Here is a 27,602-nt window from a genome sequence, read left to right as displayed (position 1 = left end):
TAAAATAAATGACAAGAAACATTACATGATTTCTCTTTTTATCTGAAATAAAAATGATCAGAAAGCAGAGGAGAGTGGGAGAACATGTGAAGGGGGGAGGAGGGAGGGTTAGGCAGGCGACGAAGCGGTTCATTTCAGAGCGGGGAAGGGGGCTGAGAAGGGACAGAGGAGATGGTCAGTGTGCAAGAGAACAGCTTGGAGGGGAGGGGAGGGGTGTTAGGAGTTAGCGGTTAGAGACAGACAGAGAGAGAGAGAGTATATGCACACGTGTATCTGTGTGTATGAGTGTGTGCTTGTGTTAGTGAATGTGTGTGTGAATGTGTGTGTGTGTGAGACGTGAGAGAGAGGGACAGAGAGGTGGGAGGGTCCGTTGTTCAACTGCAACACTTGCTCTTCCAGCCTGTGACTCCTCCACCACTGCTGATGTCCACATTCTCACTGTTCGGCTCCTTTACCGGCGTCTGCGTGAGACAGGCGTGTTAGCACATTCTGCCACACACACACACGCGCAGCTCTGCAACCCCACATGTACTCTTCTACACACTCCACACACACACCCTCCACAAACCTTTCTGAGGATGTCTTCCGCTAACGTGAGGAAAGCCTTCTCGATGTTGATGTTGGCCTTCGCACTCGTCTCAAAAAACCTAATGCCATGCTCCCTCGCAATCTGAGAGGGACAGAGGACAGGGACAGAGAGGACAGGGACAGAGAGGACAGGGACAGAGAGGACAGGGACAGAGAGGACAGGGACAGAGAGGACAGGGACAGAGAGGACAGGGACAGAGAGGACAGGGACAGAGAGGACAGGGACAGAGAGGACAGGGACAGAGAGGACAGGGGACAGAGAGGACAGGACAAAAATAAGGTCTGGGCCACGCAAGGATCAAGTGTCTCAAACATAAAAACAAGTGTAACCAACCGTGAACCGACATCAATGCTGTGCGTGTGTGTGTGCGCGATAGACATCGAGTCAGCAGGCAGATCAGTATCCTACTGTTGCCTAATCTTCAGACTGATTGGTCAGTTATCCGTGAGTGTCACCATCTCACGAGCCAGGGCGGTCTAGTGCCAGGGAGGGTTGCATCAAGGAGACTCAACCAGCCCTTACTTCCTGTGTCAAGGAGCCAGGCCATAGCAAAGGCTAATTCCAGTATATACAAGGGGAAGGGCTTAGTGAGTCCCCTCAGTGTCAACCCTCTCTGGGTCTAGTGTAAACTGCCCCCAGCCCCATCAGGTGACTGACCGCTCCTGTTTTTACCTGCTCCCCCTTGGCCTTAGGTACTATCCTCTTGTCTTCCATGTCACACTTGTTTCCTAGCAACATCCTCTCAACATCCTCGTTTGCGTGCTGGAAAAACAAGACACACACACACACACACACACAGAGAAACAGGATCATTAGAAGGTGATTTATGTGCTGCAGACAGGCTCGTGGTGACGGAGGCTGAAGGCCGGGTCAGGCCGTTCCCACGGCAGCAGTGATGGACAGCCGTCAGTGGGGATCCGACTGGCGCTAAGCAACAGTTCCCCACTCCCGGGCCTCTACCGACACCACAACTGGAGGACATAGGGAGGAGGTCAAGCACAGTGTGAGCGTGTGTCTCACCTCATCGATGTTGCGGAGCCACTTGCTGATGTTCTCAAAGCTTTTGGCGTTCGAGATGTCGTAGACCAGCATGATGCCCATGGCCCCTCTGTAGTAGGAGGTGGTGATGGTGTGGAACCTCTCCTGGCCAGCCGTGTCCCTGCGCATGACCACACACACAAGATTGTGGAACGAGCCCAGCCGAATGTGTACAATACAGGTGCAAACACTGGGGAAACCCTGCCAACACACCTGCAGATCACTGAGGTGAAGTTTCAGTACACAACACACCCACACACTCACCATATCTGTAGTTTGATCTTCTTTCCCTGTAATTCAACAGTTTTAATCTTGAAGTCTATTCCTGTAAAAGAAAAAGCATGTGTCAAAAAATATCCTTACGAGGTGTGTCTTTGACAAGAGGGGAAATAAGTGTGTGTGTGTCAAAAGAAACTGGGAAAATAATGAAATGTGGGAAAAGAGAGAGAAGAGTTAAGCGAAAGGGAAGAGAAGAGAGCAGAAGAGTGACAAGTGAACTAGAGATACTGTATCTCTTCCTGTTTCTGCAGTGTCATGTGCCAGAGGGGACAGAGGTCTTAGCAAGCGCTCTGCTAACAGGCTAGCAAGATCCAGCTAAAAACATACACAACAGCAGCTAACTAGCCTAGAACAAGGCAGGCTAACGTATGTGAGCAAAGACAGAAACCCAACAATATCTACCGTTGTTGTATAGAGATGTAGCATCTGGCTAACTTGTGAGAACAACATCAGGGCATTGTTATGAGCGTAGGGCAAGTCAGCGCGGATCAGTCCGAATGGTGGAGACCAGAACAGCTGTGCTCTAGGTGTGGCCACACTTCAGAATAATGAGAAAAGTGCCTGCCAAAAGGTGACTCACTGGACCCTTTGTACACGCCTAAGATAGGGGGAGAGAAAGTGTGTGCAAGACTGCGAAAGCAAAAGACACAAACGGGGACGAAAATGTGCCGTCGTACAAGACGGGCTCACACATCCTCAAACACACCAGCGGCTTTCATTTCATGTCATCAGCAGTTTGAAAAGTGGAAATTCTTGGAAGTTTTGAGTTTCGGGTTTTGGTTTGTTACTTTTGGTTATGACGTGAGGAATGGAAGAGACAACGAGGAGGCAGAGTGGAGAGAGAGGAGGGAAAGAGAGAGAGTGGAGAGAGAGAGGAGTAATAGTTGATGGAGACGGACAGAGAGAGAGAGAGAGAGAGAGAGAGAGACAGAGAGAGACAGAGAGACAGAGACAGAGACAGAGACAGAGACAGAGAGAGAGAGAGAGAGAGAGAGAGAGAGAGAGAGAGAGAGAGAGAGAGAGAGAGAGAGAGGAAAACGGAGAGAAAAGGGAGATTGTAGGGAGTGTGAAGGGAAAGGAGGAGTAGAGGGAGAGAGAGAGGGTGGGGGAGAATGGCGGGATTCAGCGGAGGGAGTGTGAGATGAGGGGGAGAGTGGAGAAAGACAGGAGAGTTTAGGGAGTGTGAGAGGAGAGGGAGAGAGAGGGGGTTTCCGGTGGAGTATTTTAAGAAGCAGCCGCGTGTCTTCAAAGGTATGAGTGCTGCGTCAGAGAGGACCAACACACTCCTATTACACTGTGTATGCATGTGCCAAGACACACACACACCAATCTCGTTCCTCTGCTGCAGGTAGGCGGCTACAGGTGTCTTATGATCGGTCAAATGTGCTGTTGACATATTTATATGATACATGTATTTTAATACATCTGCTTCCTGAAGACAGTCCCGAAACCTTTCATTTAGAAGGATTTCCTGTTCCAACTCAAGAAAGCACTGTGGTTATACCATGTGTCCATGGAGGGGATTCTGAACCCTAATCCTCGTAACTTGAGAGTCCTCAACAACACACACCATGGTGTTTAGTCACTATCATTCTCTTTCGCATCGGTTAAAGAGGCATTAAGCCACATCGAGCACTTAGCAAAACACTTTCACTGTGATGCCAAGTCTGTGTCACTCCAGCCACATACATGTGATCCCAGCACATCTCCAAATCTCAGCTCCAGGGATAAGCTTCCGTACACACGGCCTGGAATCACAGGGCTTGTTTAATAACACTGCTAGGCACTTAGCAATACGGTGTATGCTAGTGAAGCAAACTGTTTACATGCACACTTAGCAGACACACAACCCTGAGAATTAACTAGGGCACTTCAAGACCTGAGCCTCCCTCTCTGAGATTGGCATGCCAATGATTGGTGTATAGCAAGACACAATGCACCAGTGACACAAACACGTGATCAAATTGCTTTACGTTTGACCCCAGGGGTGGTTACATTAGGTGAGTTCCTTGCTCAGAGCTTTATAGGTACAATATAATTAAATTGTTTATAATGTGCATGTGAAGCTAGTGGCTTTGCACTGTCATGGTCTCTCTGACTTGTTTAATGGCTAACTGACGTTTCAAGTAAATGCTCTGAGAAGAAGGCAGGGTGCAGGCGTTGCAACACGAACTGAGATCAAGTGGTCCTTGGCTCCGCGTTGACAAAAGTGCTGCTGACCAAGTGACTATCATTGGTTACTTGAAAAATCCTGGAGTAAACTGGTCTTTGAGTTGGACAGGCAGGGTTTCGGGACGGTTTGACACTTGATTCGTGTTTGCATGACGAGGAAACGCGCTGGGGACAATGGGGAAAGAGGCGATGACGCCACCATAATGAATTGTTTATGATTTCTATTGAACAACGTTTAAGAGATAAGGCCCTAGCCCCCACCTCTCCCCCCCAAAAAACGATTCCAGTGTAAGAATGCCACTTTTACGGTGAAGTTTGTATATTCGTTTATATACATCCATACTGTATGTATTAACGAATTTACGTTTGATTAGATAGGCCACGGCTAGCTGGCTAGCACAATTGCTAGTATTACGTGGTTAGGCCGTGCTTAAGAGATGACAGAACTCCCTACCAATACAACCGGTTTTACAAGCCTGAAAACTTGGTTAGTGAGTGAAACAAAATATTGATACCCAACGTGGCTATTCAAACGTTTGTAAGTCATGATTTCAAAAACACACATAGTCGAGCGGTTGTAAACTATTGCCAGCATCATCACGCAAAATGTCCATCACGACATCACCAGTTAAAGCTGACATTATATGCATTAGCTGGCAGAACATGTCTGATTTTAAAGTAACAGGTTAGTAAAAAGCAAGCTATTTAGAATATTTCCCATATCACATTAATGTACGGAATTAAATGGATAACCTAGATAGCTAGTTAGCTGCTACTAACGTTAGCCTAGCAGCTAGTGACAAAGAGTTCAGCAAACTTGTGTAGTGGGCCTTCTGCTTGGATGACTAGCACCCCAACATGAAACTGGAGAGCTCTGGACAAGCACCTTACCAACCGTGCTAGTTTGCTAACTAGTAGGTCAACAAATCGTTTTGAACAAGGAAAACAGAATGTCATGCCAAACTCCGTGTTGACAAACCCTGCCCTGTTGCCGCTCACCTATGGTGGAGATGAAGGTTGTGTTGAATGCGTCGTCAGAGAAGCGGAACAGCACGCATGTCTTCCCCACGCCCGAGTCTCCGATCAGAAGCAGCTTGAACAGCAAATCGTACGTCTTCTTCGCCATTGAATAACAAGTTGTGTTCACCGGAAAATAAGAAAAATAACTATCTATCGTAGAAGTCGAGCCAGCCTCTTATCCAACCACAAGGAACGCACTGGAAATCTCTGCTTCTTGGATAGCGTTAGCTACCTATGTTGATTTCTAGGTGTCTAGTTAGCTTTAATACCGCTGGATAGCGTATCAGAACCGTATTCAACAATAATGTAATGTCCAAACGGGACTGTTACTCTCACAGCATGTGAAAATAAAGCAAGAATAAGGTCTCCTCCCGTGTGATTCCCCTTTCCACTCTTTCTTTCTCCCTCAGTCGGGACAAAATGGCTCCCCTCTCTAGCCTACCGACTCACTCTTTCTTCAAACTAGCAGCAAGCTAATTCAAATTCTTCATAAAGTCCGTCATTCCAGCCACTTCAAGAATCACGATTAGGATATGTGGTAAAATTTCGGATGTTGAAAGTGTGTCTAATAACGACTTAATCACAGTTATTTATTTTCTCGATGATAAGAAGCCGAAACAGACGACCGCCGTCGCCTTCGAATGGAACAACTACGGCGACACCCGAGAAATATAGACACGCCCTTTTCCCGCCCCTTTGGTTAAAATACCGGCATGTGATTGGAATACATAACTGTTTGTCAATGTATATAGAAATTGAATTGGCTATTCCGTCAACCGTCCACGGGTTAAAGCGTCTCTGAAACTGACATGTGGAAAGGGCAAATGTTACTGCGGGACTATTTCGGACATCTCGGCTCGGACTCTGACGCCACTTTACTGTATGAAAAGAAATGATCAGATCCAAAATGGCTTCTAGTTTCTTTGCTGTCCGGGGTGTGTTCGCTATGGCAAGCTAGTTGGCAAGGGGGGAGTTATTTGATACGGCAGAGGTGACGATCCCAGCTGTGAGTCAAACCAAGTAAAGTGATGTCATATTAATGTCCTGTGCACGTCACGGGCGTTTCCCCCCAGACCCCAAACCCCAAAACGTCAAAAGTTAGTTTTTTAAGTATGGCAGTGGTAACCAAATTGATCTAATGTATTTACACAAATGTGACAATGTTATGGAAGTGGGTACATTTGTATCCTTTTGTGTGTGTGTGTCTGTGTGTGTGTGTGTGTGTGTGTGTTTGAGAGGGTGTGTAAAGAAAGAGGAGTTTGTGTCCATCATTGAGACTGATGAACCTAGACACTCCTACAGGAATGTTGAGCATGCCCTGCTTTCTACAGCCAAGTAGAGACACGACAGGCACTTACACACCACGGAAACAATGTCAAGCCAATACACTAAATAAAAAAACACACTCTAGTTTGTTAGCTGAAGTATTGGGCCTCTTTTTGGGGATTGCAGAGATTAATTGGACGTGTATTATATGCGAAGTGCCATATAGGCCTATACACAGCATTAAAACCATGCTCCTCCGGGTAAAAACTCAAATAAAACAAGCAACAACAAAAATTCTGTCCTCTGCAGGTGTGAACGGTAATCTTCTCATCTCATCAGGGGCTTCCCACCAGCTGGTGGTGCTGTTGTTAAACATTTGAGTACACTGCGGACGTATTTTAACCACACAAGACCTTACTTTTAATGGAAATTTGATGCTCCTTTTTTTTTCTCTCGATTATATGATATCCAACCATTAGCCTGTGGACCATAGGCTAAAATGCAATCATTAGATTCAGCTTATTTCTTCAGCGCCCGTTGCGAACACAATAGGCTACCGGGCTAGATCATTTACAATAGGCCCATAGAGAATAAGCTTTTTGTCATCAAAAACAGCGACCTTTAGGCCACTAGCAAGTTGCAACTCGGCAAGCCTACCAAACAGGCAATGACAATCACTGGAGGCCATACTAGCTTTCATCCAACTCCATTTCCCATGGTTCAATGCTGCTTTCTGCAGTGATGTGGGGTGTGGTTGAATGAGGTAATTGTGTGTGTGCGTGTATGTGTGTGTATGTTGTGTGTGCGCGCGCCTGCAGGCAACAGCCAAGTCTTGACTGTGGAACTCAGTTGCTGCACAGCCACATCTCCATCCTATGACAAGCATCCCTGCATTTCGGTCGTTCAAGGGCCAGGCTCGTATTGGCAGCTCCGGGATGGAAATAAATTTGGAACGAAATATTGCCTGACGGAATGTTCCGGTGAAACCATTTTAATAGTGTTTTATTAACGGATCTCAACAGACGGACATGCAGTGGAGCCGAGCGGATCATCGCCTAGTCGCGTGAGAGGCCGTGATTAGCAATTTCTGGCAATTATCTGTCTAAAGGAAAGCTGATAGGCTAAATAATACTATCCTATTGTAAAATTAGACAGTAGACTGACAGACTGAGAGTCAATGTTCACTGTGAATTTCCGAAAGCCTTTACATTTTCACAGTAGCCAAAGTGTTGTCATATTCTAGTCAGACGTGCATTGGAAGCGAATGATTAGGCCCACTTGAATGTTCGCTGACAGGCAAATAAGGACATTATAGGCATTAAAGTCAGATTGATTATTATTAAAATCTCGTTTAAAAAATCAACCCCAAAAAATCAACATGTCAAAATGTAAGAGTAGCGAGTCGGTGAAGGTTGTGATTCGATGTCGACCGTCTAACCGAAAAGAGGAGACGGCCGGTTCGGGAGGTGGGATCGTGGAGATGGATGTGCGCCTTGGTCAAGTGGTCCTACGGAATCCACGCGCACCGCTCACTGAACCGCGGAAGACATTCACATTCGATGCGGTGTACGACGCCAGCTCTAAGCAACGAGACCTTTATGATGAGGCTGTGAGGCCATTGATTGACTCTGTGCTCGAGGGCTTTAACGGGACCATTTTTGCATACGGACAAACGGGCACAGGGAAAACATACACAATGCAAGGGGCATGGCTCGACCCAGAGAAGCGGGGAGTGATTCCCAATGCTTTCGATCACATATTCACACATATCTCTCGCTCCCAGTCAGACAGACAATACCTGGTACAGGCTTCCTACCTGGAGATCTACCTCGAGGAGATCAGGGATCTCCTGGATCCCAACCATGCCCATGCCAGAGCCCTGGAGCTCCGGGAGAACCCGGAGAGCGGGGTGTACGTACGCGACCTGACCTCCTGCGTGTGTAAGAGCGTGAAGGAGATCGAGGAGGTCATGAACGTGGGGAACCAGGCCCGCTCCGTGGGCGCCACGGATATGAACGAGCACTCGTCTCGCTCTCACACCCTGTTCCTGATCACCGTGGAGTGCAGCCAGCCCGGTCCGGACGGACGTAAACACATCAGGGTGGGCCGGCTCAACCTGGTGGACCTGGCCGGCAGCGAGCGCCAGGCCAAGACCGGCGTGCGTGGAGAACGCCTGAAGGAGGCCGCGAAGATCAACCTGTCCCTCTCGGCGCTGGGGAATGTGATCTCAGCCCTGGCCGATGGGCGTAGCGGGCATGTGCCGTACCGGGACTCCAAACTGACCCGCCTGCTACAGGACTCGCTCGGCGGTAACGCCAAGACCGTCATGGTGGCCACGCTAGGCCCGGCCTCGGCGCACTACGAAGAGACACTGACCACCCTGCGATACGCCAACCGCGCCAAGAACATTCAGAACCAGCCGAGGGTGAACGAGGACCCCAAAGATGCTATGCTCAGGGAGTTCCAGAGTGAGATAGCGCGCCTCAGGGCCCAACTGAACCACAGGAAGGGGCGGGACAAACACAGGAAGGAGGAAGCAGATGGAGAGAGCTGGGACGGAGAGGGGGGAGAGGAGTTGGATGGAGCGGAGGAGGAGGTGGAGAAGGAGGGGCGGGAGTACGTGAAGCAGCAGGAGCAGCGATTGGAGCAGGAGAAGGAAGCCATTCGAGAGGACCACTCCTTATTGGCTGAGGAGAAGCAGAGGCTTCTGGGAGAGAAGGAGAAGATGATGGGAGACCTGAGGAAGGAGCAGGAGGCTGCTGAACAGCTCACTGCTAAATACAAGGTAAAGATGGAGGATTGCAGGGAGTGAAGGATGGAGTTAGTGAGGCAGACATCTACACAGGCTCTAACAGCTTGATGTAGCTACAGCTATTTTTGCACACACACACATACACACACACACACACATACATACACTGTTTAGACAGAGTGTGTGGCACCGCACACACACTAACCCACAGACACACAGTCTAATCCAGACAGCTAGATTAAGGACAACCTATGAGATTAGATGTGTGGTATTCCATTGATCTGGAGATTACAGGGCATTACAGCAACTTTGGCAACTTCATACCTAATTAAACTGAAAAACAGCCTTCTGGGTGGTATGGATGTCCAGACTGTTGTCCACACACAGACACACACACACACACACACACACACACACTGGCCATCACACTGAAGAGTGAGAAAGAGCTCAGTCATAAAGCCAGTCACTAATGCTGTCTTGCAGGATGACTCCTGCTTATACGTCTGCACTACAAGCTCTCTGTGGTCTCGTCTGCGTGACTGATCTCCTGAGGGATTCACCTGCTCAAACTGGGTTTGATGTCAAGTGATTCTTAGCACTGTGAAGTCACCGGTATTCAAATAATCTCTCTTCTACAATAAAGAGTGAGTCTGATATAATTATGGAAAATACTTCCGGTCTTTTGGCCCAATGGTGTGGGTATTCTTGTCCCACATGCTATGCTGTGGTCATGTGAACTGACCGGTAGGAGGTCATTGTTTTCACTGTAAGGCTTTGGATGATCCAAGCTCATGTTTCCTCTGACTGGTGCTGTTTGGAAACAACCAACCAATCAGAACCTGGAGTGAGCAGGCCACATTTTTCTGCTTGTCTCGTCCACCAATCCAGGCTTGTTCCTAGGCAGACATGACAGTTTGAGAAAGGCTGTAGCATAACTGGCTAGGGGGGCTGTTTACGTTGAACCTTAAAATGTGAATTCATTTTCTTCCAACATCAGATCTTCCAGAACAAATCACAAAATAAATGATCTCAAAGATTGAGATCAGAAATAAATATCAGAGGACAATGAAAGAAGGCAAGTAATGCCTCGTTTTCAAAGACAGGATATTGTTAGGAGCCCTTAAAGGAACAGTAGTGAAGAAGCCGGCTCGTTATCAGAGCAATGTGGTCCTGCAATCCTGCTGACTCCCCACTGAACATTATTTTTAGAACCTTTCTGGGGCAGAATTCAACATTCTCTTATCTTTCTATCTAGGATCTGTCTGTCTGTCTGTCTGTCTGTCTGTCTGTCTGTCTGTGCCTGCCTGCCTGCCTGCCTGCCTGCCTGCCTGCCTGCCTGCCTGCCTGTCTGTCTGTCTGTCTGTGCCTGGCTGTGCCTGCCTGTCTGTCTGTCTGTGCCTGTCTGTCTGTATAGTGAGAGCTACCGGTTTCTCACGAGGCAACCTTCTCTCACTAGTCCCTGTGAGAGCCCTTCAGCCAGCTGGGGTTCATCCAATCACATTGGAGAGCCAACAACAAAGGCCGCCCACCTCACAGGAAACAGACGTGCGCGTGCACACACGCACACACACAGTTGTAGGGTGTATCATCCTGTTTCCTGTTTATGTGGCCGTCTTCCTCTCGTAATAGGGGTCCAGAGGTTGGATTAAAGGGATGAAGTCAGGGGAAGGGGTATGTGTGTGTGTGTGTGGTGAGTCATTAGTGGGGGGTTAAGTAGATAGAAACCCTCATCTCCATCACTCAGCGTGTGGGGCGGGACTGCTGAAATATGGATGAATCAGGTCTGTGTATATTGACTCTGCCATCTGAAAGGCTGTGGAAGAGACAGACCCATGCATTATAGAACACAGACCTCCCTCTCCCTCTGTTCCTCTCTGTCTCTCGCCCCGTCCCTGTTAAGTGAAGGTGGTAGGAGAGAATGGAGTGGAGAGTATTGACGAGATCCGAGGTTGTGTGTGTCTGAACGGTTATCTTGTACTAGGTATGTGACCCAGGAAGGTCCACCTCACTCACTATCTCTCCATCTGCCTCTCGCTGTCTCTCACACACAGAGACACACATGCACACAGAGACACACACGCACACAAGCAGTGAGATGTAGTTATGATGTATTTTTAGTGCAACCCAGCAAGCTGAGCTGCTCTCAGCTTGGATGACCCAGCTCTCCCTCCCCCCCCCTCTCTCTCTCTCTCTCTCTCTCTCTCTCCCTCTCCCTCTCTCTCCCTCTCTCCCTCTCCCTCCCCCTCATTCTCTCTCTCCCTCTTTCTCCCTTTCCCCCTCTCTCTCCCCCTCTCTCCCGCCCCCTCACCCCTTCCCTCTCTCCCCTTCTCTCCCCCTCCCTCTCTCCCTCTCTGGCCTCTCTCTACATTCAGTCAACCTACATGTACAACAAGAACTGAAGCGAGCACATACGAGCACACAGACACCCACTCGGTCAGAGAGCTTTATTTGAAGACAGCAGAGAGGGAAAGTAAAAAAGCAGCGGGGTAAATGGACAGAGAGGTTTGTAATAACATCAGAATACACTTATAGCCTCCTGTCCTTCCTCTACGTGGGTACATCTCTGGTTTCCCTCTCATCTGAGTGTGTGTGTCAGATAAAAACAATGGATCGATGGCTTCTCCTTGTAAGTCTCCGATTTCTGGAGATTCACATCCCTCACTTACTTGAGCTTCCCTTCATGTCTGTTTGACATCTCTAAAGGTATACAGTATAACGAGTAGTGAAGCATGGAAACAGAGGCTCCATACCCAGACTCCGTGATGAGAGAGAGGGGGAATACTGTCTGACAGAGGATGGTCCTGAGATGAATCAGCCCTTTAATAACGCATACAAAACTGTGACAGAACACAAAGAGCTGCACACTGCAGCAGTCAGACACACACACGCTCACTGCACGTACATACACACCACACACACACACACATACGGTCTACACACACAAAGGCAGCGTGAAACAATGAGCCTTTCACTTAGGACTGGCTGCAAAGGCACCCCTGCTCTTCATGAGGGCTTTACTGTACTCTGTGTGTGTGTGTGTCTGTGTGTCTGTGTGTCTGTGTGTCTGTGTGTGTACATGGGAGTGAGTGTCTGTGAGAAAGTAGCTAAAGTATAGGAGAAAGTGGGCACACATACACAGCACACTGTGGAACACAGCACACTGTGGAACACAGCACACTGTGGAACACAGCACACTGTGGAACACAGCACACTGTGGAACACAGCACTGTGGAACACAGCACACTGTGGAACACAGCACACTGTGGAATCCTGTGAGTGGAATTTGACCCTCATAGAACCCCCCCCTCCCCCTCCTCCTCTCTCTTTGTACCTCTCTTTTTTCTGCTCCCTCTCTTTTTCACTCTTTTAGTTTCTCCCGTTTGATGTGAGACTGTTTGCCCTCAGGGAAGGGGTCAGCCAGGAGCCCAGAAGAAGAGATCTGTCTGTGTGCGTGTGTGTGTCGGTAAAAAATGTGCATATAATTGTACTCTTAAAACTTGACATCACTGAGACCCGAAGCATTTGGTCTCCACCACAAGACCAAATGCTTTGACCGAGACCCAATCACTGAGCACAACGTAACATTTGAAGTGGTTAATAGTCCACGCTCTCAGATCCATGTGAACTACTGCTGTGTCACGTCACCAAACACGTCCCATAGACACACAACACTAAGTGGAGTATCATTGCTCTTAACACTCCATGCCTGCTTTTGAAACGTATCTAAGTAAATACTTTTACATGCTTTGACCGTGTGTGTTTTCTATCCCAGGCGATGGAGAGCAAGCTGCTGGTGGGAGGTAAGAACATCATGGACCACACCAATGAACAGCAGAAGATGCTGGAGATCAGAAGACAGGAGATTGCAGAGCAGGTAACTGGCTGACGACTAATATGTTCTTTTGGTGGAGCTGTAACTGGGTTTGTAACACACTTTTTGTAATTTGTGCATCTGTGATTGTGTGTATATGTGTGTGTCTGTGTGTGTATATATATGTGTGTGTGTATATATGTGTGTGTATATATATATGTGTGTGTGTGTAGACACGCAGGGAAAGGGAGATGCAGCAGCAGGTGATGGTTCGAGATGAGGAAACTCTGGAGCTGAAGGAAACCTTCTCCTCCCTGCAGCAAGAGGTGGAGGCCAAGACCAAGAAACTCAAGAAGGTGAAACAGACTCTCTCTCTGTCTCTGTCTCTCTCTCTCTCTCTCTCTCTCTCTCTCTCTCTCTCTCTCTCTCTCTCTGTCTCTCTCTCTCTCTCTCTCTCTGTCTCTCTGTCTCTCTCTGTCTCTCTTTCTCTCTCTCTCTCTCTCTCTCTCTCTCTCTCTCTCTCTCTCTCTCTCTCTCTCTCTCTCTCTCTCTCTCTCTCTCCCTCTCTTTCTCTTTCTCTCCCTCTTCCTCTCACACACACAAAACGTAGACACAGAGATGATTCCCTGTCCTAATGTGAGTGTTCCCTCTGACCCTCTGAAACGGACCCTAATGACCCCCCCCCCTCCCCCCTCCACCATGGACACACACTCTGGACACACACTCTGGACACACACTAAATCTCAGTACCTGAAGGTTTGTCTTCCCGTCTGTACCTAACCTCCCCTCCGTCTCCCCCAGGCGAGCCCCACTAACCCAGGCTAGGCCCACTAACCCAGGCTAGGCCCACTAACCCAGGTGAGGCCCACTAACCCAGGCTAGCCCCACTAACCCAGGTTAGCCCCACTAACCCAGGCTAGCCCCACTAACCCAGGCTAGCCCCACTAACCTGCCGTGCTTCGCTCATCTGTTCACCTGGAACGCTCCAGCTGTCTCCTGCTAACCCCTAACCCTGCTGCCTTCCTGTCCAGCCCCAGCCCCAGCCCCAGCCTGGACCAGTCCCCAAGTCTATGTTCTCCACCTCTCGCCCTAACTCCTCATCTGTGGCAGACTAAGAGCCTCTGTGTTTGTGAATGGAACCGTACCAGACCAGACTAGCTTCCCTGAGCCCTGACCTTGCCCCCTGTGCCACCCTGAGCCAGCTGCATGGAGGGGGTCTTGAGGAGAACGGGAGGGGGGGGGGGTGGGAGAATGGGAATGCTGGGAAATTAAAAAAAAACAAAGGAGGAAGGTACTACTATAGGAGTATGACTTTGATTTGTGTATCGACTACTCCTGTGCTGTTGCTACAGGCAACAAGGCTGTAGCCCTGGAGACGTGCCAGGTGACACATCCTTCTCTCCCCTCCCCCTCTCTCTCTCCCTCTCTCTCTCTCTCTCTCTCCTCTCTCTCTCTCTCTCTCTCTCTCTCTCTCTCTCTCTCTCTCTCTCTCTCTCTCTCTCTCTCTCTCTCTCTCTCTCTCTCTCTCTCTCTCTCTCTCTCTCTCTCTCTCTCTCTCTCTCTCTCCCTCTCTCTCTCTCTCTCTCTCTCTCTCTCTCTCTCTCTCTCTCTCTCCCTCTCTCTCTCTCTCTCTCTCTCTCTCTCTCTCTCTCTCCCTCTCTCTCTCTCTCTCTCTCTCTCTCTCTCTCTCTCTTCTCAGCTCTATGCCAAGCTGCAGTGTGTGAAGGCAGAGATTCAGGATGTCAACGACGAGCATGTGAGAAGCAGACAGGAGCTGGAGCAGACCCAGAACGAACTCACGCGAGAACTCAAATTCAAGTACGTCTGTAGAAACGACCAATCAGAAACAAGCTGACGTGTCACGCACTCATGTTACTGTCTCAGTCTAACAGTGTATGTGTGTGTGTACAGGTATCTGATCATAGAGAACTTCATTCCACCTGAAGAGAAGAATAAGATCATGAACAGATTGACCTTTGACACTGAGGAGGACCAGTGGAAGTTCCAGCGTCTGGTACCTTCTGAGAGGTGTGGACGTCTCTGAGTTGGTCTCCTGGAGTTACTGATCAGACGTGACGACAAACCAACACCTCTCTCCTTACTTTCCTGTGTCTGTTTCTGTCCATCTCCGTCTGTCTTGCAGTAAATTCTCTCAGATGAAGAAGAGGCCGACCTCTGCAGTAGGATACAAACGACCCATCAGCCAGTTCGCCCGGGTTGCCATTTCCATGGGAGCCCATTCCAGATACAAGGTGTGTGTGTGCGTGTGTGCGTGAGCGTGTGTGAGTGTGTGTGTGTGCGCGAAAGTGCATGAGGACAAAAGAGAGACATCATGACACGTCTCCACCGTCATGTCTGTTCCGAAAGCCGATTGGGCCGTTTCTACACCATGTCCCAGCGTGTCATACTAGTGACATGTGTCTGTGCTTGTGGATGAGCAGGCTGAAAACATCATGTTCCTGGAGCTGGATGTGACTCCTCCCACGCCCACGCCCCCATCCCTGGAACGCCCCCCTGGGGGCCGGACGGACGACAGTCCCAGCCAGGACAACTCCCCACAGAGAGAGAGGGCGGCTCGGGTTCGAAAGTCACGGTCCTGGTGAGAACCCCGGGCGACCGGTCCCCCTGACCTGGTTACACACACACAATAACACACACACCCATGCACTCACAGTGACCCACACACACACAGCTCTGATGATTGAGCGACAGCGGTAAAGCTTATCTGAGACTCATTTGGATGACATAAAGATTAGCCCCATCTTCTGCAGATGATGAACTTCAGGTTCCTCTTCTGTGACCTCATCTGTCCCTAAATCCACAGCTATTGGTTAATGTCATGAACTACCCCTAGGGAGAACCTGAGCTAAAACTGAGCATGATGAAATACATCCTGTCTGAGCATGATGGGATACATCTTGTTCCTGTGTGCAGGTGCCAGGCCCCACGGACCATCACTTCCTCATCCTCCAATGTTTCCCTGGCAACCCACTCCACAGCAACCCCCACGGCAGCCCAGTGAAGACCTTCTCTGCAGATTTCCTGCTTTAATCTATTCCAATGCAAAGACTCAATTACCCAGACTGCCCCAGGGGACTGACAGACAGCAACCATTCATCCTCCATCCTTGCATGTCTTAAGTGTGGCATAGTTCATCTCCCTCTGTGTACTTAAAGGTCGTGGAAGAGGACTGGAGTCAACCTTTACCCGCTCACCTTGGATTGTGTACAGATTGGACCTGGAGCTGTATGTGTGTGTGTGTGTTTTATTGTCTGCGTTGCACAAAGAACTGAGACCACAAACCGTCTCAGAAGAATATCCAGTCAGATGTCAAAGTCACAGTCTGGGATTTTGGGGGGTGTTACATGTGTGATGGGGGAGGAGGGGAGGGAGGAACATCGCTGTGGTGTATTTTACAAAAGACTCAGTCTGCACTGTGCACACAGGTATTTTGATATAGCCACTGGGACTATCGAGCCAGTCAGTATAGTAACCATAGCGATAAGACAAGGGTGAAACCCCTAACCCTTGATCACGTGCTCTCAACCCATCAGACAGGTCATCGTGTCAATCAGCCAGTGTGCTGTAACCCATCCTGTGGTCACCCACACCCTGGAAGAGCAGCCAGGGGGATTCGAGCTTAATCTACCTGCACACTACCTCATGCACACACACACACACACACTTCCAGGGAGAGTAAGGGGTTAAGGAGATCGGTTTGGACTGTAGGGGTGTGGGGTTCAGGGTTTAGGGCTCATCACATTGATAGGGTTAAGAGGATCACACAGGAAGTAAGTCTGGCTAATCTTCTACTGTATAATTGATGCCAGAGCTCAGATAACGGCCGATCACCCCACCAGGCAAGAAGAACGAGCCCAGAGAGTGATCCTCTGTCCAAACCGAGTCAGTTCTCATGAAACATTCCAAAATGGTACGCCCCGAATATGGCTTCCACCTGCTGTGCGTGACCACCTTGGCCTCGTGACGTCTTCAGCCCCACTGTACGACTCGCCCTGTCAGCCTCTGTACTGCCTCTGCCAAACTGCTGTCAGTCTTCTACACCGCAGACTGCAGGCCCTGCGACTGTATTCTACTGTATAAAGATGTGTGTGTGTGTTGTATTTGAGGGAGCTGGAATGGGGATGACAGGAAGGGGGAGGGGGACCGGAGCCTGTTTCCATGGTAACGCGCCGGGAAGGGAAGAGAGTTCATCTGTGTAACATAGCGGTCTGCTGCCAATCTGAGCGCCAGACTACAGTGAGAGAGAGAGAGAGAAATACAAATAAAAAATACTGCAAATAAACAGACTTATGTGTGTCTCAAAACGTGTTTGATGTGTGACACTTCCATCAGGACCAGTGCTTGAGGAGTGGACGCTCTGACAGGGAGGAAGCTCTAGGTCATTTGTAGGTTAAGCGAGAGTCAACGTTTCCTTCAGTGAAAGCCTCCTCTCTTATTCCTTTATCTGTGCTTCTCAGGACTGTCCTTGTTTGTCCAGACCAGTATGCTGGCATATGTGGTCTAGCTCAGTCCGATGGCTGAGCTAGGTTAGGGAATCGGGATATTAATCAGAAGGTTGCTGGTTCTATTCCCGGCCGTGCAAAATGATGTTGTGTCCTTGGGCGAGGCACTTCACCCTAAGAGCGTCTGCTAAATTACTAAATGGTCATGTAAATGTAACTCGTTCACTTTAGATTGAGTGAGGTAGAGGAATCCTGCCCTGCTGCACTGGGAACCTCTCTGCAACAGTGAATCAGTCTGCAATCATTTATTGATTAGCTGAGAGGACAAACCTACATATTAGAGGCCGTTTAGGAAATCATTCAGACTGTCCTTACACAAACACACATGAAACACATTCACATATGAAACGTTCACACTCATCTGTACTACTGAAAACTCACATCCACATATGTGAAATTCTTGCATAAACACATATGAAACGCATTCACATGTGAAATACTTCGTTGCTGTAGCCCACTGACCTAGATTTTCTGATATTAGTACATTACTTCACTATTAATTTTTCTGACAACTTTTTACTTTCACTCCTTAAAATCTTTAAACAAATATCTGTAAGTATCTACTTCTTACATTTTATAGCCGTCTCGTGTTGTGTGTGAAAAAAGGTTTCGAAAGATTTAAACAATATTTTCGAAAAAAGGTTTGCCTCATTGATGAGTACTTGATGAGGATTACTACGCTCTAGGCTCCTCTCCCCTACCCTCTCCGTTAACTTCACGTGTGAAAAAGTGTCGAAAGGTTGAAAAAATATTTTATAATAAAGGTTTCGAAAAAAAAAAATCGAAAGGTTGAATATTCATTTTTTTTAGTTTTTTAATAACAGTTTGGAACATGGGTTGCTGTTTCAGTGATGCAGAAAAGCTTCTGCTGCCATCTAGTGGTTGACTGCAGCCAGGGCCGAAACAGAAGAAAAGAACAAAGGATAGGAAACCGTTATCATCAATTTACTTTGACACTTGTTTTCACGGCTGGGGAAATGGAAAGTAAAGTAGGCTATCCAAAGTTTAGGAAAAGCATCCATATATTTTACAGCACTGACGTGTCTGTTAGCTCCCTCTTGTGGTAATGTTGGTGACAATACATTGCGTGTGTGTGAAAACTGACAGTGAAGTGGAATACGTCTGGCGAAGTTATCATTGTGGCAATGTGTCATTCAAGGAAAACAAACGTACACTGTACACCTCACATGTAGGGTCTACACACCTTTTTTTAAATCTCCAGTATAGCCGATATGTGTGTGCATATGTGTTTTCTCAGGTTGCCATGATGATATGGCCTAACCTCCTTGTCATGGTCATCCCAAACTGCTAGCAAGGTCTAGCACACAACACACACTGATATTTTAAAGAGAGTGCGTGACTGTGTCCAACCGTGTGTGTGTATCGCATACCTCTGATGAATTTCACAACTCCGAGAGCATGTACATTGTTTGCTAAACACAGCTCGAGGTCGTCCAGACGTCTGTAGTCAACGGCTCCTTAAGCTAATAGATATTTTTGAAAGTGGTTGGTCATAATTTTCCTAATAAAGTTTGATTTGTGTTCTCAGCATCCCAGGGGGAGGAGACCCATCTGCGGGCGAGGAGGGACTCGCAAACCGTACATCGAGTGTGTAAGCGGCAAGTCAGCAAAGAAATAATCCTACTTTTTGCCAACCGGAATGGAGGATCAGAACCACCAAGGGCCACGGATATAACGGAACCGGGAGCGATTCAAGAGCGCTATAATGTTAAAAGAAATATGGAAATAGGCCTATAGCACAGGAGGAAGAAAGAAAGGGTGGTCCGCTGCGCGCTCGAGTGCTGATGTTGGTATTTGGCCACGAATACCTGCCGAGAATAGTTCTGGTGAGTATCTCTTCTCAACGACCGCAAGTTTGACTCTCTCACGCAGACTTTTAGCGCTGAACTTCGCTACAAGCTTAATCTACAGTGGGTTTTCACGGAGTTAGAGAGACTGGTGAAACACATTCATTCGAGGGAACAAGGTAAAGAGGGAGTTAAACTTTTCTGCAATATGGCCGCTCATATATCACAGTTTCTTTGAAGTTGGGTAAAAACGTAAAAGTATACTATTCTCACATGGATCTAAACGGTCGCTCATAGTGGCTACCTTAACATTTAGCCTAAACGACATTGCATTTGAATGAAACTTTATGGGCTAGAATGTTAATTGGAGCGGTGTGACTGACAGACGTATGAATTGCTTTACCTATGAATGTCTGGTAAGGCTCCAGGAACAATACAAATACCTTTTGTAGACAATGGTCTATTTGTAATTCAGACAGGATCAGTAAATTCCGTGTTTGAAAAGGAAGTTATTGTGTAGGCCTATGTGTGTGTGTTTGTGGGTTAGTGTGTATTTTGATTTCGAAAGAGATATAACTGTTTATAAGTTTCCATATGGTGTCTTTCGGTCCTCAGTCCGTGTGGTTGAGAGTTCTGTAACCTTTAAGCGATTTCACCATTGTTGAATAATATAATTCTTAACACACATTCATTCTGTACGTACAAGCATATCAATGTACCGTTATAAAAGTGTAGTGAGTGCTCATCGCTAATAGATGGTTGAACTCAATATAACTCGGTGGCACCCCCCTTGCAGGCATTAAATCTCATGCACTCTGTACTTAGCTTCCAGAATAATGCCTTGAGGGAGAATTGTTCCCTTAAATCTGTTCTGGTCTGGTATCTGATTTAGGCTAATTATATGATAACTGCTAAGGCATTGTCGTGTCAGTCGCACAGCAGGTTAAACCAGATATGCTTGTCATTGTGACTCTGTGTCAGCAGTGGGGCTTTTTAACACTGTCTGTTTTGCTGTCACTTCCTTCCTGCTTCCTTCTTACTGCTCTCTCTGTCTCTGTCCTTCTCTCTCTCTGTCACTCTCTCTCTCTCTCTTGCTCTCTGTCACTCTCTCTGTCTGTCTCTCTCTCTGTCACTCACTCTCTGTTTTTGTCTCTCGTTCTCTGTCTCTGTCACTCTCTATCTCTCTCTCTGTCTCTCTCACTCACTCACTAACTCTCTATGTATATATATATATATATCCTTTAGTTTCCTTTCTCTGTCAGTTCTCTTCTTTCCAATTGTTTCTGTCACTCTCTCTTTGTCTCACTCTTTGTCTCTCTCTCTGTCACGCTCCCTATCACTTTCTGTCCCCTGCTTTGTCCCGTCTCAGAGTCTTTCATGAATTCTCTATCATGTTGCTTTAGTGCCCAACCTGTTGCTATGGTGAATCTATCATCCGGGCTGCTCCTCCACTGACTACTGGCATGTTAAACGGTGTTTGTACGTGTGTGTGTGAACTGGCATGTTAAACGGTGTGTGTGTGGGTGTAACCAGAATCCTGTTGCTGTTTATACCTGTCTATAACCATCCAAGGTCTTGCAGGGTCAGCCAGGGTGTCTCTACAGTAAATCTGGGGTCAGAGGTGAAAGGTCAGAGGAAATCCATGGAGAGTGTTGGCCAGATTTTTCACCAGTACCAGCTTCAGAAGATGAATAGTTGTTACTTTTAAGAACGAGGTTGTATCTCACAGACTTCTGTTATTGTCAGGTGTGATTGGCAAGGCCTCCCAGACAGACCCGAAGCAGAGCCTTCCTGTTGGGCTGGCAGGGGAGCTGCTGTGGCCAACCATGCCCGTTTCCTGGGTTACCATGAGGTCATTTACAGGAAAAGGAGATCAGAGGAATCTCAAGCATGTCAAGTATAGAGTTTCACCTCGTATATCAAGTATTATATACTCATAAACACAGCTTGCACGCACACACACACACACAAATACACACACACGGTGGGTCAGGTCCTGTCAGGGCAGATGATGAGAATAAGGAGCAGCTGGTAGTCATGTGATCAAGGCCAAAGGTGGGTGGGGTGGGGTGGTAGTAGGGTGGTAGTACAGCAGGGGTGTCGAAGTGTGGGGGTCCGGGGGTTGAGGTAGAGCCCCCCCCACCCTGGCCTGGCCTCGCCAGCCTGACGCCCTGGTCTGTTTCTGTGCGCCCTCAGTCACAGACTGTCGTCTCAACACTCCACTCTCTCTTCTGATTGGAGCTGCCCACCCTCAAAGGCGCACACACACACACACACACACGCCAACAGGATTACTGAAAAAGAGAAGCACGGTAAGTCCATAGGTCATGGCTGGTTTGGTGTTTGTGTGAAAACGAGAGAGGATCAGAGAGAAAGATATCAGGTGTGTGTGTACTGTGTGTGTGTGATTGACAGGTTCAGTGACCGTACGTGAGAGAGGGTTGGTTGTTGATGACACAGTTGGAGAGTGTTGGTCCAGTTGTTGCTGTAGGTGTGTGTGTGTGTGTGTGTGTGTGTCAGTGATGTGGTGTTTGTGGAGTGAGTATGGGAGTGCACAGGTGCAGCTGTTTGGGAGGTCCTCTCTCCCCGCGAGAACACACCCTGCACCGGCCCCCCGAGGAGGGCACAGAACGGCAGGGAGCAGACTGTGTGTGTGTGTGTGTGTGTGTGTGTTGTTCTACTAATAGATCATTACACAGTAGCTCAGCAGTGATGGCCTCAGTCAGGATCAGAAGCATCCTGATGGCTTAGAGTGAAAGATCTGGAGGCTGTTTAGAGTTAGGGTTAGGGTGCGATAGATCTGGAGGCTGTTTAGAGTCAGGGTTAGAGTGTCATTTTTGAAGACTCTTTAAAGGTTAGGCTGTGATGGTTTTGCGATGCCGTTTTGTCTCATTAAGTAAATCCTTCTTTAGATACTAAAAGAAGACTAACCCCCCTATTTTGACAATCTGAAACGCAAGTATCAAAACGCTAGCGGGATGAATGACTTTGCGCCTGGCGCAAGTCTAAAAAGGGGCTACATTACTAATGGGTGTGGTTTGGGCGTAACGTGCAATAAACCAATCAGAGCATCATCTCACATTCCGTTTAAGAGCAGCGCTTGTTCCATGGCGAATTGCTATTATAACGGCAGATTTGCCAGGCGCACGCCAGGAGCGGTTCACAGGAGGAGACCGACATTCTCGTCAGAGCCGTAACAGATAGAGAAATGACATTGTATGGGAAAGGCAGAGCAGTTTTCTCATTGCACTAAATTGCCCGCTCATGCTGTTCATTCAAATTCTTATTTTTACATATATATATATTTTTTAATTGTTATATTTTTTAATTGTTTAGTTCTTAGAATTAGTTTAACTAATGTACTTTTGTACTTAATTTATACCCGTTTATTGTTTGCACCTTCCCGCCACAGTAAATGGCGTGTTTGTGTAACATAAGCTTCTTGGCGAATAAACCGGATTCTGATGGGTATGGGAGAAGAAACCTAACCAAATTAGCTTCGGTTAAACAGTCATGGGAGGAAATTGCCACAAATGTTACAAATAAAGTTCACATACATAGAAATTTCTTATGAAAATCTTTTTACAATCATTGAAGAAATGTAACACACCATAAATCAAAACAATGTAACGTAGCTTCGCAGAAAGAAGACTCTGGCCTCGCCAGCAGTGCGCACGGACCAAGTTGCGCCCTTAAAATAGCATCTGAATAATGCGCCATTGACTTTAGACCACGTTTTTCCTGGTCAGTAGCGGAATTGTTTTTCGTAAACTGCAAGATAGCACCAGGGAACGTTTGCACCGGAACACGCCTCCTTTTTCGCTGAACCGCCCACGGGAGCGCAATGTCATTTCGATGTGCGCCTGTGGAGGGAAAAGTTGCCTTGGCGTCGAGTGCAAACTAGGAATGACACTTGCGTCGTTGACTAAGTCAATTCCGCTGGGTGCAAGATAGGGCCCTAAGTCTCTCTTTACCTCCAGACTGGTGAAAACTGTATCCTGTGTAACCCTGACACAAACAGATTACACACACACACACTGTTCCATAGAGACTGTCCTTTAAACATCACAGGCGTCATTGCTACGTTTGTCTGTCCCTGGCAGACGTAGATAGACTGTGTTTCTGTCCACTTCAGCACATGGCTGCTACAACAGAACACCATGAGGCACGAGGCACGCTGTGCTCTCCTGGTCACTAAAGTGTGTGTTTTTTTCCGAGGTGGGCTGTTTAATGGCTTCAGTCCCAGCGCTGGCCTCGGGTCAGCCAGTGTAGCCACTGCAGGAGGGGTAATTATATCTGAGAGGCTAGAGACATTCTAAGTTAAAATAGGAGGTGAACGCAGAGACCAAATGACCAGCTGTGTGACCTGTGCAGACAGACTGGCAGACTCAACAGACCGTCAGACTGCCGTCAGCGCCTCCCTTGAAGGGTAAACATGCTACGGCTCAGAATAAGAAACGAGGGCGCCCCGCTAGCTCACTGGGTAGCAGGGCAGGAACCATAGAAGGATGAGGCCCACACGCAGTGACCCGGGTTTGAATCCGGCTCGGGACATTTCTGCATGTCCTCCCCCTCTCTCTCTCCCCCATACATTTCCTGTCTCTTACTGCCCTACTGCCAATAAAGCCACAAAAAAAGGCTAAAAAATATACTGTATCTAAAATATATTTTTTATTGAATGAGTGGGAATGCTACCCAACGCTAAAGTGAGTGTGCTAGATCAGCTGGCTGGAGAAAGTAAACAAGGGGGAGGACAAGAAGAGGAAAGCAGCGGGAGAGAGAGATGCATGATGAAGGGAGGGAGGGAGGGAGGGTGTGCTAGGTGTCATGTGTAAACGTTCTGTTGAGCCTGACCTGTCTCCATGCTGTATGATAGAGAGAGTACACCTGTCTCTGGTCATCTGGCCAGGAGCTGCATTTAGGTCTGAGAGGTGTGTGTGTGTGTGTGTGTGAGAGAGAGAGAGAGAGAGAGAGAGAGAGAGAGAGAGAGAGAGCATGTATATGCATGCGCGTGTGTGTGTGTGAATGAGAGGCATAGTATAGGAAGGCTGCTTTTGTCTCAGTTGAGGTTAAGTCTCCTGGGAAACTCTGAAATCCTCTGTGGAATGTGGGAGGTGTGTGTGTGTGAATGTGTGTGTGTGTGTGTGTGTGTGTGTGTGTGTGTGTTTGTAGTGCAACCATTGACAGACAGAGGAAATCCACCATCACTTAGAGAGTTGGTGTTGGGGTTGGCTTGGCAGTGTGTTCATAGAGGAATGCAAATATTTGCAGGGGGGGGGGGGGCGGCGGCATGGTGTGACCGTTTCCATGGTGATGGATGCAATCGGCAGTGTTTTTATTTTATTTTACTGCAACTAATGATTGACAGATTTCTCTGTGCTTGTAGCTCCCACCTGCCAGCGTCTCCCTGGCAACGTGCTTCAGAGGTGTGAGTGTGCGGGCTCCTCCCTTTAGCCCTGCTACACTGCTCTGTCCATCCCAGAGGCCAGACGCCATATCACATTCTGTTAACTTGTGTCATAAATATTTACCAAACATGCAAGTCATCTCCTAGTGACCGATTGGGGAAGATTCCATGTGGCGTACACAGTCCTGTGAAACACGTACAGACGTGTGCGTGTGGGAGTGCACTGCTCACGTCTGTGTTTTGCGTTTCTATTGTCTGGTAAAAGACATGTGTTTCCCCCCAGGATGATGATGGAGGAGGGGGGAGGAGAGAGGGGGGATGCCCTGGCAGAGAGGAGGCCGATCCTGGTGGAGATGGGTGAGTGACCTTTCACCCCTCGTCTTAATCCCTAATCCCTGCATGACCTGCTCTTGACCCTTACCCCGGGCCCCTCAAATCTGTTCACACCACGGAGACGTGTGGTAACTATGTAACCCCCTCCCTCTCTCTCTCTCTCTCTTTCTCTCTCTCTCTCTCTCTCTCTCTCTCTCTCTCTCTCTCTCTCTCTCTCTCTCTCTCTCTCTCTCTCTCTCAGGTGAACAGAACTTTGATGTCATTCGTTTGTCTACGTACCGCACTGCCTGCAAGTTGAGATACATACAGAAGACTTGCAACTGTAAGTTCTCCCTGTGCAGACACTCACACATTCATCTTATTATCATTATTACACATGACATTAGCGTTATCATCTTTATTACACATTACACACCTTAACTGTCAGTCTGACTGTCCCCTCCTCCTCCCCCTCCTCCTCCGCCCTCCCCCCCCCCCTCCTCCTCCCCCCCCTCCCCCTCCTTCCTCCCCCTCCCCCCTCCTCCTACCCACCTCCTCCCTCCCTCCCTCCCTCCCCCTCCTCCCCCTCTCCTCCCCCTCCCCAGTGCACCTGATAGATGTGTATAACGTGATCGAGGCGGTGCGTGACGCTGGTCTGAACACGGTGGAGCTGACAGCCGTGCTGTCGGTGACGCGCCTGGAAAACCTGCTGGCCTCGCTGTTCAACCAGCTGAGCAAGCGCCTGCCCAGCACGCACACCATCAGCCCCCGGCAGAGCACCGCCCTGCTGCTGGACTTCATCCTGGAAGCCCTGGAGAGGTACACACACTCACACACTCACACACACACACACACACACTCACAACACAGGGGTGATGACCTGTGTGTTTGTGTGTTCCAGTGAAGCCCCCAGTCAGCTGACAGTGATCTCAGTAAAGGCCATGCTGGCCACGTTGTGCGGAGGGAAGCTGGTTGACAAACTGCGATGTGAGTTCATCCTCGTCCTCACTCTCTTCCTGCTGCGCTCCCAATCACACAGCTCACACTCCCTCTAGTGGACGGAAGACCACACTACTTTCTTAACCCCAGTGTGTGCGTGTGGGTGTGTGTGTAGATGTGTTTTCTCAGGTATCTGACTCCAGCGGCGTGTTGCTTCTGTCTAAGTTTGACTGGTACCTGCGTGAGGCCCTGAAGCTGCCCTCGGCCGTGCACGAGGGGCCGTCCTTCAGCTACACACACACCTCCGCACGCGCCTGCTTCCCACAGCAGGTACACACACAAACCTCCGCACGCGCCTGCTTCCCACAGCAGGTACACACACCTCCGCACGCGCCTGCTTCCCACAGCAGGTACACACACACACCTCCGCACGCGCCTGCTTCCCACAGCAGGTACACACACAGGTCTCTCGTTCTGTCTCACTCTCACAGTGGGGAGCAGCACACACACACACACGTTACTGTGGAAATGAAGAAAATTAAATGTACAGGAACTGTTATTATCATAGCAGTAATAGAATGATAGTCTCATGTGTGTGTGTGTGTGTGTGTGTAGAAGAGGGTGATGCTGAACACGTTATCATAGCAGTAATAGAATGATAGTCTCATGTGTGTGTGTGTGTGTGTGTGTGTGTGTGTAGAAGAGGGTGATGCTGAACACGTTATCATAGCAGTAATAGAATGATAGTCTCAAGTGTGTGTGTGTGTGTGTGTGTGTGTGTGTGTGTGTAGAAGAGGGTGATGCTGAACACGTTCCTGGACTCCATGCTGAGTGAGCCCGCTCCAGAGTGTCTCCTTTGGCTGCCCCTCCTGCACCGCCTGGCAGACGTGGAGAACGGTGAGACACACCACGCCCCCTCCACCTGGGGACACGCCCCCTCCCTCTGGGGACACGCCCCCTCCGTCTGGGGAAACGCCCCCTCCCTCTGGTGACACGCCCCCTCACACTCTGGAGAACCACGGCTGGTGAGGTGAAAGGGTTTTAACCTGCTGTCTCTCTCTCTTTCCCTCTCTTTCCCTCTCTCTCTCTCTCTCTCTCTCTCTTTCTCTATCTGTCTCTCTTTCTCTCTCTCTCTCTCTCTCTCCATCTCTCTGTCTCTCACTGTCTTTCCCTCAGTCTATCACCCAGTGAGGTGTTCGTGCTGTCGCACCAACGGCATGACAGGGTTTCGATATCGATGCCGGCGTTGTCATGGCTACCAGCTCTGCCAAGACTGCTTCTGGCGCGGCAACGTCAGCGGTTCCCATAGCAACCAGCACCAGATGAAGGAGCACTCGACCTGGGTTAGTGGCTGTTCCCCCGGTGCCCTCTAGAGGGCGCTGCGCTTGTGGCAGGTCTACAGTGTGTGCTCTGTGGAGAGGTGCAGGGACACGTCCTCCTCCACAGACACGTGTCACCCTACAGACACACGGTACATACAGTCAAGTGCAGTGACGGGTATCTTAGGCCAACCGCATGCGTCCACAAGACAGCATTCATCTCTTATAGGGTTCCTTCCAACCGGTTTAATTTAGACGCTTTTATCGACTCCCGTACTGTGTGTGTAGAAGTCGTCAGCGGTGAAGCTAGGCCAGGCCCTCAGCAGGACCCTGGGCTGTGCTTCTGGGAGGGAGCCCCTCCACCCCC

The 27,602-nt window shown here is 48.7% G+C and overlaps 3 protein-coding genes across 11 annotated transcripts in view; 2 read left to right on the top strand and 1 right to left on the bottom strand.

Annotated features, from left to right (window-relative positions):
• Window positions 1-21: 21 nt before the first annotated feature.
• rab10 (RAB10, member RAS oncogene family) lies at window positions 22-5,736 on the bottom strand. Its single transcript, XM_084699583.1, has 6 exons — window positions 5,078-5,736; window positions 1,892-1,952; window positions 1,610-1,748; window positions 1,262-1,351; window positions 569-670; window positions 22-461 (listed from the first exon to the last, which is right to left on the bottom strand). The coding sequence occupies exons 1-6, from the start codon at window positions 5,202-5,204 to the stop codon at window positions 375-377; spliced, it is 606 nt and encodes a 201-aa protein (XP_084555709.1). The 5' UTR covers window positions 5,205-5,736; the 3' UTR covers window positions 22-374.
• Window positions 5,737-7,194: 1,458 nt separating this feature from the next.
• kif3ca (kinesin family member 3Ca) lies at window positions 7,195-17,227 on the top strand. Its single transcript, XM_084700386.1, has 8 exons — window positions 7,195-9,149; window positions 12,889-12,990; window positions 13,161-13,283; window positions 14,627-14,745; window positions 14,839-14,955; window positions 15,071-15,179; window positions 15,369-15,526; window positions 15,862-17,227. Exons 1-8 carry the CDS (start codon window positions 7,743-7,745, stop codon window positions 15,947-15,949), a joined length of 2,223 nt encoding a protein of 740 aa, XP_084556512.1. The 5' UTR covers window positions 7,195-7,742; the 3' UTR covers window positions 15,950-17,227.
• Window positions 17,228-19,003: 1,776 nt separating this feature from the next.
• The window catches only part of dtnba (dystrobrevin, beta a), a 15,279-nt gene continuing 6,680 nt past the window's right edge, over window positions 19,004-27,602 (top strand). For 6 of the 9 annotated variants that reach the window (XM_084699658.1, XM_084699657.1, XM_084699655.1 and 3 more), the window contains exons 1-8: window positions 24,071-25,022; window positions 25,240-25,320; window positions 25,583-25,796; window positions 25,879-25,964; window positions 26,092-26,246; window positions 26,708-26,813; window positions 27,093-27,259; window positions 27,524-27,602. The exon at window positions 27,524-27,602 is cut by the window's right edge and continues 46 nt beyond it. In XM_084699658.1, coding sequence (XP_084555784.1) covers window positions 24,950-25,022; window positions 25,240-25,320; window positions 25,583-25,796; window positions 25,879-25,964; window positions 26,092-26,246; window positions 26,708-26,813; window positions 27,093-27,259; window positions 27,524-27,602 — 961 coding nt within the window. In that variant the 5' untranslated portion in view covers window positions 24,071-24,949. Of the gene's footprint in view, window positions 19,298-21,439; window positions 23,545-24,070; window positions 25,023-25,239; window positions 25,321-25,582; window positions 25,797-25,878; window positions 25,965-26,091; window positions 26,247-26,707; window positions 26,814-27,092; window positions 27,260-27,523 lie in introns of those variants that run through there. The other 3 variants (XM_084699653.1, XM_084699652.1, XM_084699651.1) reach the window with 3 other exon arrangements.

Source organism: Hypomesus nipponensis, chromosome 6, assembly GCF_054491055.1.
Source record: "Hypomesus nipponensis isolate SF chromosome 6, ASM5449105v1, whole genome shotgun sequence".
Lineage (NCBI taxonomy): Eukaryota > Metazoa > Chordata > Actinopteri > Osmeriformes > Osmeridae > Hypomesus > Hypomesus nipponensis.
Note: the sequence above shows the minus strand (reverse complement) of the source record. Positions and strands in the feature narration are given on the sequence as shown.